This window comes from Convolutriloba macropyga, chromosome 9, assembly GCF_964194025.1.
Source record: "Convolutriloba macropyga chromosome 9, txConMacr16.3, whole genome shotgun sequence".
NCBI classification, from domain to species: domain Eukaryota; kingdom Metazoa; phylum Xenacoelomorpha; order Acoela; family Convolutidae; genus Convolutriloba; species Convolutriloba macropyga.
In genome coordinates, this window is record NC_134476.1 from 1,028,806 (window position 1) to 1,042,106 (window position 13,301).

General features: G+C 35.8%; 1 protein-coding gene across 6 annotated transcripts in view; it reads right to left on the reverse strand.

Moving 5' to 3' along the window:
* LOC142345554 (uncharacterized) overlaps positions 1 to 10,362 on the reverse strand; it is a 72,472-nt gene extending 62,110 nt beyond the window's left edge. For 3 of the 6 annotated variants that reach the window (XR_012759343.1, XM_075397645.1, XM_075397646.1), the window contains exons 1-2: positions 7,864 to 10,362; positions 5,577 to 6,176 (exon numbers count right to left, since the gene is read on the reverse strand). Coding sequence is in view for 5 of the 6 variants with exons in the window: in XM_075397645.1 (XP_075253760.1) it covers positions 5,577 to 6,176; positions 7,864 to 9,135 (1,872 nt within the window). In the remaining variant the exon portion in view is untranslated. Of the gene's footprint in view, positions 1 to 5,431; positions 6,177 to 7,863 lie in introns of those variants that run through there. The other 3 variants (XM_075397643.1, XM_075397642.1, XM_075397644.1) reach the window with 2 other exon arrangements.
* Positions 10,363 to 13,301: the final 2,939 nt, after the last annotated feature.

Below are 13,301 nucleotides of genomic sequence, written 5' to 3' on the forward strand. Positions count from 1 at the left end.
AAATAATTGGTCGCAACGATTCTGTGAATCAGACTCTTGGCTTGATTAGTACAACATATATAGAAGAATTGTTGCAACAGTTTCCCTCAGCGCGAGCCTTTTGCCGTTATTGGGGAAAATATCGATTGGACTCAGAAAGTTACGCACGAGGCTGCAATAACAGTTTTGTTGAAATTGGAAACGAAAACAGGAAAGTTGGACAAATTCTAACTTTCTATGATAATGGATCAATTAATTGTCTTGTGAAATTATTCAAAATTGTCGAGACTCTGAACATCAGCCTCGAGGGAACGGACTTTATGGATTATGAAAGCGTGCTTGAACCTCTAGGATACGCTGTAGAAGAAACTGAGCAGCTGATCCATTGCTCTGTGGATGATATAACTTCAAAACTTATTAAATTTGTTTACGATCAGATGTATTTTATTAGAATTTTGCATCATTTTGAGCATGATTAATGAACAGTTAGATCCAATGAAACTTCTTAGCTTAGCAATGGGTTAGCGCCTTTTGAATGGGGTATCACCTGTGTACGTAAAGTCTTGAACAGAAAGGATTTTTGCTATAGTTAGTCTTTGGAAAAGTTGTTTTTCTGTACGCAAGTTTCCGATTAATTTAATAATTTTGAGTTTTTGATTCGGTCATAGATTTCTGCAAATCAAAGGTATAGCTTGCCTAGGAAAAAAGTTAGTTTTTCGTACGGAAATTTGCGATTATTTCCAATATTTAATTTTCAAATATAGTATTTTTCATCGGGTCAAGGAGTTATCCAAATCTAACCAAAATCGGTATGGAGTATCCCATGTATACCTAGAGTGTAAAACAGAAAGAATTTTTGCTATAGCTTGCCTAGGAAAAAAGTTGGCTATTCGTTCTGAAATTTGCGATTATTTCAAATAAATAATTTTAAAAATAGGTCTTTTTCATCGAGTCAAGGAGTTGTCCAAATCAAACCAAACTCGGTATGGAGTATCACCAGTGTAATCAGAGTGTAAAACAAAAAGAATTTTTGCTATAGCTTGCCTATAAAAAAAGTTAGTTTATCGTACGTAAATTTCCGATTAATTCGAATAATTAATTTATAATAATTTTTAAAAATAGGTCATTTTCATCGGGTCAAGGAGTTGTCAAAATTGAACCAAACATGGTATGGATTATCCCAAGGGTATGTAGAAGCTAGGAGAAAAAGAATTTCTGGTATAGCTTGTCCAGGAAAAAAGTTAGTTTGACATACGGAAATTTGCTATTATTTCAAATAAGTAATTTTAAAAATTGGTCTTTTTTATCGGATCAAGGAGTTGTTCAAAGTGAACCAAATTGATATCCCAGACTACCAGTACTATTTAGGTTGTAATGCAAAAAGAATGGTCGGCCTAACTTTACTAGAAAAAAAGTTAGTATTTTAATCGGAAATTTGCGAATTTCGCAAATAACGAATTTTAAAAATAGGTCTTTTTCATCGGGTCAAGGAGTTGTTGAAAGTGAACCAAATTGATATCCCAGACTACCAGTACTATTTAGGTTGTAATGCAAAAAGAACGGTCCGCCTAACTTTCCTAGAAAAAAAGTTAGTATTTTAATCGGAAATTTGCGAATTTCGCAAATAAGGAATTTTAAAAATAGGTCTTTTTCATCGGATCAAGGAGTTGTTGAAAGTAAACCAAATTGATATCCCAGACTACCAGTACTATTTAAGTTGTAATGCAAAAAGAACGGTCCGCCTAACTTTCCTTGAAAAAAAGTTAGTATTTTAATCGGAATTTTGCGAATTTCGCAAATAAGGTATTTTAAAAATAGGTCTTTTTCATCGGATCAAGGAGTTGTTCAAAGTGAACCAAATTGATATCCCAGACTACCAGTACTATTTAGGTTGTAATGCAAAAAGAACGGTCCGCCTAACTTTCCTTGAAAAAAAGTTAGTATTTTAATCGGAATTTTGCGAATTTCGCAAATAAGGAATCTTAAAAATAGGTCTTTTTCATCGGATCAAGGAGTTGTTGAAAGTGAATCAAATTGATAACCCAGACTACCAGTACTATTTAGGTTGTAATGCAAAAAGAATGGTCCGCCTAACTTTCCTAGAAAAAAAGTTCGTTTTTGAATCGGAAATATCGACTTATTCGCTTTTTCTATTTTCAAAAATATAGAATTTTTTTCGGATCAAGGAGTTGTTCAAATCAAACCAAACTCGGTATGGATTATCACCAGTGTAGGTAGAGTGTAGGACAAAGGAACTTTTTGCTAAATTCTTGCATAGCTTAAAGGTTTTTGTGTCTTAGTTTGATGAGAGAATAATATTTAAAGAAATAGTCGTTTTATCTTCAGATATTTGTTTTTGATGGATGTCAATTCGGAATTGAGGAGCAAATTGCTGGCCAGAATTCATGAGCAAGAAAAAGAAAAAGAAGAGTGGTTGAGGAGGCAAAAGTCATTCAAAGGAAACAGTCCCAAGTTATCGAAATCATCTAAAATTCCAAAAAAGTCCACCATTCGACATAGATTTGCGTTACGCTTTGGAAATCTTTTGGCATCGGACATGATTGCTGCTAAACGCCATATAGTGAAAAGATTTCCAGGCGTAGTTGGAGTGAAATTCCTTTGTTCCAGAAAAAATCAAAGCCATTTTAATGGATGGATGTTCTTCAATTTGAGAATTAACCTATTCATGGCAGCATCCAAAATTATTCGAAAAAAGTCCAGAAAATTGTGCTATATGAACTGCATAAAGACGGAAATTAATGGATTTGAACGCGAGCCACTGTTTCCAGGAAAGAAAATTCGGGTCAAAGGTCGATTGTGCAAGCAAGAAGTTGTTGTTATTATGAAGAAGTTCAAAAAAGAAGGAAAAGGTAATGTCCGTGAGTACAAGCATTGGACGCTTCAAACAAGAAACGAAAAAATTGTTTAAATACGGCAAACTGATGTTGAATACAAACGAAATTGATTCTGTAATTTGTTTTACTATAGACGTATCTGATTTTACTTGTAATTTGATTAAAATTGTTCCAGAAATTTGTTACTCAATGTGCTTATTATAGTAATTTTTGCAAATTTGTTCTTCTTTTCTTTATTAGAAGTTGAAGTGTTGATGATAAATTGAATTCATTGATCCTCTGGTTTATTTGTAATTGAATTTTTTGCCTGGGAAGTTTTTTCGAATAACAATTTGTTATTTGCGAATTTCGCGAATAACAAATTTTAAAAATAGGTATTTTTCATCGGGTCAAGGAGTCGTCCAAATCGAACCAAACTAGGTGTTGAGTATCACCAGTGTAATCAGAGTGTAAAACAAAAAGAATTTTTGCTATAGCTTGCCTAGAAAAAAAGTTAGTTTATCGTACGTAATTTTCCGATTAATTCGAATAATTAATTTATAATAATTTTTAAAAATAGGTCATTTTCATCGGGTCAAGGAGTTGTTCAAAGTGAACCAAATTGATATCCCAGACTACCAGTACTATTTAGGTTGTAATGCAAAAAGAATGGTACGCCCAACTTTCCTAGAAAAAAAAGTTAGTTTTTCAATCGGAAATTTGCTATTATTTCAAATAACGAATTTTAAAAATAGGTCTTTTTCATCGGATCAAGGAGCTGTTCAATTCGAACCAAACTAGGTGTTGAGTATCACCAGTGTAATCAGAGTGTAAAACAAAAAGAATTTTTGCTATAGCTTGCCTAGAAAAAAAGTTAGTTTATCGTACGTAAATTTCCGATTAATTCGAATAATTAATTTATAATAATTTTTAAAAATAGGTCATTTTCATCGGGTCAAGGAGTTGTTCAAAGTGAACCAAATTGATATCCCAGACTACCAGTACTATTTAGGTTGTAATGCAAAAAGAATGGTCCGCCTAACTTTCCTAGAAAAAAGTTCGTTTTTGAATAGGAAATATCGATTTATTCGCTTATTCTATTTTCAAAAATATAGAAATTTCATCGGGTCAAGGAGTTGTTCAAAGTGAACCATTTTAATATCCCAGACTACCAGTACTATTTAGGTTGTAATGCAAAAAGAACGGTCCGCCTAACTTTCCTAGAAAAAAAGTTAGTATTTTAATCGCAAATTTGCGAATTTCGCAAATAACGAATTTAAAAAATAGGCCTTTTTCATCGGGCCAAGGAGTTGTTCAAAGTAAACCAAATTGATATCCCAGACTACCAGTACTATATAGGTTGTAATGCGAAAAGAACGGTCCGCCCAACTTTCCTAGAAAAAAAAGTTAGTATTTTAATCGGAAATTTGCGAATTTCGCAAATAACGAATTTTAAAAAGAGGTCTTTTTCATCGGGTCAAGGAGTTGTTCAAAGTAAACCAAAGTGATATCCCAGACTACCAGTACTATTTAGGTTGTAATGCAAAAAGAACGGTCCGCCTAACTTTCCTAGAAAAAAAGTTAGTATTTTAATCGGAAATTTGCGAATTTCGCAAATAACGAATTTAAAAAATAGGCCTTTTTCATCGGGCCAAGGAGTTGTTCAAAGTAAACCAAATTGATATCCCAGACTACCAGTACTATATAGGTTGTAATGCAAAAAGAACGGTCCGCCTAACTTTCCTAGAAAAAAAGTTCGTTTTTCAATCGGAAATTTGCGAATTTCGCAAATAACGAATTTAAAAAATAGGCCTTTTTCATCGGGCCAAGGAGTTGTTCAAAGTAAATCAAATTGATATCCCAGACTACCAGTACTATATAGGTTGTAATGCAAAAAGAATGGTCCGCCTAATTTTACTAGAAAAAAAGATCGTTTTTCAATCGAAAATTTGCGAATTTCGCAAATAACGAATTTTAAAAATAGGTCTTTTTCATCGGAACAAGGAGTTGTCCAAATCAAACCAAACTCGGTATGGAGTATCCCCAGTGTATTTAGAGCCTAAAACAAAAAGAATTTTTGCTATAGCTTGCCTAGGAAATGTAAAATTTATTTAATGAAGAGGTGCACCCCCCCCCCCTGCCCCGTTGAGACGCCGGTTAGTCGGTTTCCCCCCCGCTGGGATTTTGTGCACCTCATGGTGGGGACGTAAATGGCGTATTATGGACATGTCTGCAGCTGTCTGGATTGTCATTGTCAAAAAACCAGCTGGGGTGCTGGTTCAGGTAATGTAAAAAAAAATGATGTTGCTTTGAAAACTCCGAGTCGTGGTAGCGCTTAAAAATTTTTTTTCACCGCATTCTAACGGTAGCGCTGAAAAATTTTTTTTCACCGCTTTCTGCTCGTAGCGCTGAAAACTTTTTTTTCACCGCTTAAGCGGTGAAAAAAAAGTTTTCACCGCTACTAGCATAATGCGGTGAAAAAAAATTTTTTCAGCGCTACCACGAAGCGGTGAAAAAAAGTTTTCACCGCTAAAATCGCTAATCTTACAAAAATTCACTGCTAAATTAATCGCTAATCTTGCAAAAATTCACCGCTATGAACGCATTGAACGCTAAAAGATGCGGGCGCTTTGCGGTGAAAAAACTTTTTTTTCACCGCTATTCACCGCTAATCTTACATTATTTTTTGCCCAAACCTCGACCCGGGTAAGTTGAAAGTAACTCTCTGATAATAGAAAGTTCTTTATTAACGATTATTCCTACCTCATATTGGGCTCTTGAAATAGCCATAGTAACATCATCCAAATCAACACTTGTTTTGTTAACTGCAAGTAGAACTGATTGAAACTCTGAACCTGAAATATCTTTCAATTTGTCTTCACAGAGAACAACTTCAGTTGCCTTCCATCTTAATTTTACTTGATCAATTTTCTCTTCTGCTGGGAAGTCATCAGACGATATAATAACAATCAATCTATTGGAAAAATTGTCTCCAAGGAAAAGATCGCGCCCATTGGACAACGATTCAATGACATTCGGTACGAACCAAACGGATACCTTTCGCTGTTCAGCCATGAAGCATCCAGGAATTTTAACAGTTTCCGCAGGGAAAGGAAGTTCATTTCTTACCCTCTCGATATATTTGCTTGTAATAGTGCTGATGTGGCTTGCACTTCGAAAGAGTATATTCAAATTCTCATGCTTGAATTCAGCAGGAAGTTCATCTCCCTTTATTATCGAACTATCTCCACTATTAAATTCAGTAGAAGATATCCAGCAGCAACGGAAGTTAGATAAATATTCCTTCATGCGATCGTCAATGTTCAAACTCATTTCGTCGATCATCAAAGCACTTTGGTTTCGCTGTAACAATCATTTTCAAAACTGTACTTCTTACCCCGAATTAATCAAAGGAAAAGCCTTTTAACAACCTCTGCTCTATCTTTTACTCACTATATTTGCCACACTTCCCAGAATTTTAATTGATGTAGTGCAAAAACGTTGAATGTGTGAAAAGAGGTTTAAAAAACTGAAGCAAAGTCATAATTAAAAACTGCTCAATTATAAAGAGATATCTGTCGTATAATACAGAGGAGACTCCGGCAACACAAATGCTCCGGTAGACAAAATTCTCCATGGTAGGGACAGTAGGAGACAACTGGAACATGGTATTGCTAGCCAGATCACACTTCAACTTCACTCAACTTAACATCACTTCACCCCACTTCCATCGACCGCTTAGTCAAAATAGATTTCTACCCATTTCAAACTTCCGGAATACAGAAGTTTACGTCAGTTTTAAGTTAATGATAGCAAGAATTACGCCAAGATCTTATTGATTCTCTTAAATGAATCTGAAGTCAACATTGTGAAATTCACTTTTGTCGTTAGCAGTCATTCAGTCTAACCACTAGTAACAAGATTCTGTGAATATTGAAGCTCTTTTCGAGCCCTCAGCCCCAACTGTTTCTATTAGCTAGAGATTTTTCTTCTTGATGTTGCTCTAAATGCATGAAGCGATCCCTCCCAAACTCATTCTTTCCTAACCTTGTGCTTTTAAATTTTTTTGCAAAAAAATATTAGAACGGGCAAATTTTCTCAAAAATTTTGTGGTTGATCTCAGTCTCGGACTTATTGTCTATTTCCGTTTTCCAACTGGCCAAAACTCTAAGGAATATTAAAACACATTTTTCAATAGGAATTTTTCCCATTAGTTTTTTTCACTTTCTTTTCGAATGATGAAAATCTATTTTTCAATCCATTTTGTTTGTGTCCGGAAAAGAATAAAGGTAAGTAGCCAACGACAAATATAGCAGAGAGGTACATGGCAACCTCTGAAAAAAAGCAATGATGTGGTTGCAGAATTCATAAAGAAGTTAAATTCAGACCGTACAAGTCAATAAAACGAAAATATTGGTGTTCAAATTATCTTGCACCTAAAAATTTTGAAAAATCTATTGTTTTCTGCTTGGACGATTTTTAGTAGCGATTCTCAATCCACATTTCGGATAATGGATTTTAAGGGAATTTATTCCCAAAAGGTTCTTGCAGTGCCATAGTGCGAGAAGGGGAGACAAGAATCATAACAAGTTAACTTATATGACGCAGCTCTAAAAGAGCTATAAAGACTTGTTTCTGTTTGACGATGCTATGAGCATGTATTTTTGCCGTAAATTTATATACGATGCAGTGATATTGCATAGTGCGCGCTAACTGTTCCCTCCATTGAGTGAATCACATCCTCGTTTAAAAAGAAGTTAGGTTTTTTATCGTTTGTCTGATTATCGCGCGGTCAACTGTCCTAAAAAAATACTGTAACCGGTTGGCTATTGTATTATATTACTTTAAAACTGTATTACTGTATAACGTTGACTGCGCGAGAAGGCAAAATAAACCTTTCTCCACACTTGCTTAGACACAATACTCGCTGTTGTCTGCACACTTAGAACTTTACTCGATCAAGTTTTTTGCAAAGTAATAATGGTTGTATAAGTCAAGTTTAACTTGTTTTTTTTCTGACTCCATTTACTTGAGAACTGAAAATGATTACGCGATTTCGTTTCTTCAGCTTATTAATCTTACTGGATATATGTTTGAAATCGGCAATTCCTTCTACTATCAGTTTGCTTTTGAGTTCTTGGCTGCAATTACTCTCTACCAGCGAATCCAAGTGTTTACGAAACAAACGTCTGTCTTCATCGTAGAAGTAAAAAATTGTATCAATATCTTTGCGTGAAGCCAGCTGTTCACATTTGGCTAGGAGAAGTAAAGTCTTACCAGTACCAGGTTGTCCAGTTAGAATCAAGTGAGTAATGTTTTGATCGAGTAGAATTCGATGCTGTTGTGGACTTAACACAAAATTGAACTGCGGGTGGTCATCAGAGTTTTCCCCAAAATTTTTGTTCCTCCACTTTTTGAATGATTTCTGGTACCGCTCGTTGACGTCCAAAGCGGTCTTCTCAATTCTCATGTTCTGATCAGAAATGAAAGCAGACATGCTTAAAGCGGCACAGGCGAGACAAGCAGAGACATAGTCAATGAAACTGTGTTTGAGAGTCCAGCGGGAGTCATCTGAGTCAATTTCAACGTCATCAAATTTACAGAGAACTGATTCTGAGGGGTCAGTTTTTCTGTCAAATAATTCGTCAATCGGTTTATCACATTTCACAACATTCAACTGGTCATTAATTTTAAGCCAAACAAGATCATTGCTGGATGAATTGCAGACCAGAAAGGACAAGTGGTTTGAAACTTGTGCCCAATTTCTCTCTACTAACAAAGCCAACTCACTTGGGCAATTGGTATGCCATGTCTTTGTCACTTCCTCTTTTATGCTTGTGATTTGTGATTCAAAAATGTCATGTTTTATGTTCGGAAGGCATACAACGACTTTCAACGTGTTCTTAAGCAAATCACCGATCGAAGTAGTGTCGTTTTGTGAATACAAGCTCCAAAAAGAATGGATTATAAGTTGCATTTGTGGTATAATTTTTGTGAGGCACTGTTTTAGTTTGTTCGAGACTGATGATTGCTTTGCTTTTTCGGGATTTTCAGACAAGCCCACTTCAAAAGCAACAATGTGCTCTTTTCCCAAGTACAACCAGTCAATTTCGAAGTTCGGAAGCTTAGAATATTCCGGCAGCGTTGCAATGGTTTTCAAGTGTTCGTTGCTGAACCCTCTGATCAGGACCCCACAAGATTTCTCAATTTTAGCCAATAACAGTTCAGAGAAAAGTTTTACTTCCCCCAAATAAATTGAGTAGTCGGTAAATTTTCCCAACTTTCCTTCCTCTGTGTAGCAGTAGAGCATGTTGTCTAGCATTCTATTGAAAGATGGAATTGACTCAAGTTTGCTCTCACGGTCGGGAAAGAAATAGTTGAAAGTTTTGACAACTTTTTCAATATGATTTATTGACACTGGCTGCCCACCCAATAACTTGTGGGTTGGGCCTGGAAGATAAACTTCATCTCTGGTTAGGTTGTCAATGTAAAACTCTATCAACTGCTTAACAAAATCAAACTGCGTAGGTGGAAAATCGACTGGTTTGGCGATAACCCCAGTCACCTTTTTTTGCTTGTGAAAATAAAAATTGGACTGATATTGCTTAAATCGGAATTGTTCAAGTAGCAGTCAGTGTCTAACAATCTAACTTTCCTAAATTCTTCGGTTTTTTCAGCTTTCGGGGCAGTACAAATCACAATTTGTATTTCCATTTTATTGTGATCAAAACTCGGGCCTACAAACTGTTTTACGACTTCATTTAAACTTCTGAGTTGGTGTTGAATAGATTTGTAAATTTGGTCCCCCGCTCCTTTTTGTGAAAGATCTTCAATCATCTTGAAAATGAACACTTTACCCGAAATTGGCACTGGAATGAACAAACATCCAAACGATACGTCGTCATCTGGACACGTTTTAGAAGTTTCTGGTGTGTCATCCATCGTTTTTGGATGTCTTCGAACAACTAGTCCATTTAGTCCCATCAGAAGAAGAAAAGTAATCACGCTATTGTGTGATAGGATGCTCTGAATAAAGGGATTAAGTGAAACTAGTTCACGGGGAGGCGAGGGAAGCACCACTAATTGGCTTTCCACTGTTTGTCGTAAATTTGAACTCATTTTATCAGAAAAATCAGAATAATTTCTTTTGCAATAGAAAAATTGCAAAAAATATCACCAATCGGTTTTGAAATTTGTGCCGTAGGAAGTAGGTCTTTTTACTTTGAGAAAAAAAGTTTTTTAAAACTATTTTTAAACGAAGAAAAAAAGCTGGGCCGAGGCTCAACGTTTAATCCTCGTGTTTGATCTGAAGTTCAAAAAATTACCAGCATGAGGATTACTTTTTCTATGTGAATGCTTTGAATGTGACAACATTTTGTTTGAAAAAACAATTTGTTCCGAAAAATTCAGCCATCATTGAGACAAAAAATTGAAAAAAATGAGCATTTGTCAGCAACGCAAATTAAAACGTAAGCAAATCAATGCATTATAAAATCTGCAAAAAATAAACAAGAAGTAAAGACAGCATTTTTCGACCATTTTCAACGCACTGTATTGATCTAACAGAAAACTAATGAAACTCTCAAAGAGTACATCTCATATCATACAGTGCACGTGCTAGAATAAAGAAGTATTCGTAATAAATTTTACTAACAAAACAAAAACAGATTCTGCTAGAAAACTCAAAAAATGCGCGTTCGTTTCGCCTGCATGCTTTTCTTTGCCTACAGCGTTCAATTTTTATTCATTAAGTGGTTTGAAAATTGCGGGTTAAATAATGGGAGCAATCAGGCGGAATTATGGAGTTTGATGCAAACTTGTGGATCAAATTTTCAAGGATCAAATTTTGAAAGTTATATAATTTTCTTCTTTTCTCCACCATTGAAAAGAATGGAATTCAACATAGTCAAAATCTTGATAATTTCCTTGATCAAGTAATGTAACACTAAGTCTATTATATGATCCAAGTCAAATTCAATTCCATGGTTAGATATGAAGTACCGTGGCAATATGGGGTGTATGCGTAAAACTAACAAGAGAAAATAAAGGAATACTCCGCGAATCATCCATGATCAGCAGTTGTACAGACTGTGACTTGGCTGTTTGCAACAGTCGAACTTGAAGCCAGCTCGATTCCCGAGAATCTCATCCTGGCTTAATTCAATGTTTGTGGATGCTTTCCTACATTACTTACGGGTTGAATGACGACAATAGCAATTTTGGATCCAAAACTATATACGCCCAACGGTTTTTTCAAGCAAAAAATATTGGTAGATTATTCACTTTGAAGTGACAATGTTTCGACCGGGGACTCTGTGCCAAACACTGCTATTTCAAAGCGAGTAATCAACCAAAGTTTTCTGCTTGAAAAAAAAACCGTGGATGTGTATGATTGAAAGCACGATCTTTGGGTGCAAAATTGCTATTGTCACCATTCAATTATACAAATATCTCGAACACGACCAGACTTCTGTACCTCCAGAGCATTTTTTCTTTAGAGACGCCTGGTTTAGAAAAAGTCGTAGAAAAACCGTAAAAAGTCATGTTGTGCTCAGAAGATGGTCTGATCAGGGATCAACTGCTGGACCTTGGCCCTAAATTAGTTTTCAAAATGAGATGTAATTCATATTAGGCTTTCAACAAACAAAATTCCACATAATGACCTCGCAGAATCAACATAGTAGGGCTCCTATGGCTCTGGACAGCCCACAAGCGCCAGCAGTCCTCCAGAATTGTACAGCACTTTCGGTACTCAGAGCAAACGGACTGAAAGTTTTTTGGATGATATAAGGGTTTAACAAAGATATGAAATTAGGTTAAATGGAAAAGAGTCGATGTGAGATACAGGGTAATTAGATGCAATTGATATTAGATACAGGGCATTGCGTTTTTTTTTATTAAAAAATGAATAAATCTTCAACGCTAAAAATTTATCTCGGACAGCCTCATTTACAAACATAATCTTACTTATTGCACTCAAATACAGTTCACATTTTAGAGTGAATTATATGCGCATTGGCTGCAAAACCTTGACACTCTTTGACTCTCAATAATATATCACGGGGCCCAATTCCGTAGTACAAATGTTGCAAGAGATTAACTTTCATCACCCGCACCGAACTCCAAGTGTGCTTCAGTAATGGACCAGTAAAAATGCAAGTCTTTCCACAAAAATCAGTACTGAATCAGTACAATATCAAGTGTATTAGTCTTATGGGACTTTAATTACACTTGGCAAATGATTCACAAATGTAAATAACCTTTTCAAAAAAATTCATGTGAAAATTTTGAATTTCAAAAATTTTTTTAACGTGCCACGTCTTTCGATTTTCGGGGTGGTCACTTTTCTGCGGTGCTATAAAATAATGACGGAGTAACAAACAGCAAGTCAGCAACCCGTGATAGTCTCAAATCTAGACCAGGACTTTTGCTGGCGACTGTTTGTTCCCCCTTTCATGTGTTATGGGACATTTCAGCACGTTTTTGACCGGATTTTCACGAAATTTACCTTTCAGATGGTTGTAATGTCTCGACCCGAAGATAGTTAAGGCGAAATGCGTGAAGAAATGTGTTCTATCACTGGGTACCAGCTAGTAAAATAACCGTTCTTGTCCTCAGCTAGTTAATCTAAAGTCTATGGTCATAATTTTACGAACGAGCACAGGGTGGCATATATCGACATCGGTCAACTTGCACTGCGCTCGTTAGCCGATAGTTCCCGAACCACTGGTCAAAATACAGGGTTAAAAATCAGAATTTCTGCCCGTCTGGAAATTAAAAAAAAACAGAACGGGTGCCAGTCTGGCAAGTTAAAAAAACCAGATTTTGCGCAAGTCTGAATAGTGTGAAATCAGAATTAAGGCAAGTCCAGGGCCTTCCTTACAGTTCCCAATGTACAGTGAATAACGGGCGCATGGACTTTTTACTGCCCTTTGACTCTTAATACTGTATCACAGAGTTCCCTTCCGTAGCACAAATTTTGCAACCGATTAACTTTCATGACATATTGATCTACTAGAGACATTTCAGGCCTCATTAGACTGAAAACTAATTCAATTTTCTACTTTTAGTTCAGTTGAAGGCACAAATATTGACCAAACGTAACTAAGCTACTAGCCAGTACATGCAACTGCTAATATTCTATCCGAAAAAGATTCTTCAAAACTATTCTACCAATTTCGATCAGCTAACACCTGTCACAGCTCTTGCTCGCTATTTTTTAATATTTCGAGGAAAAGTTAGTGTTGCGATCAGTGAGAATTGAACTTTGTTCAGTACACTCGAAAAAGCACGAAAGCACAGTGAGAAAAATTAAGGAAAATGCATGTTTAGCATCAGTTGAGCCTCCTCGCTGCAATTATTGCAAATCATGTCAATTCTAAGAAACCATGAATTACCAAGGATCGAGTTAGGAGTCATGATTCATACATGCCAAACCGTTTACTTGATCAAGTATATTCATAACTTGATAAAATTTTAGCCATAGAA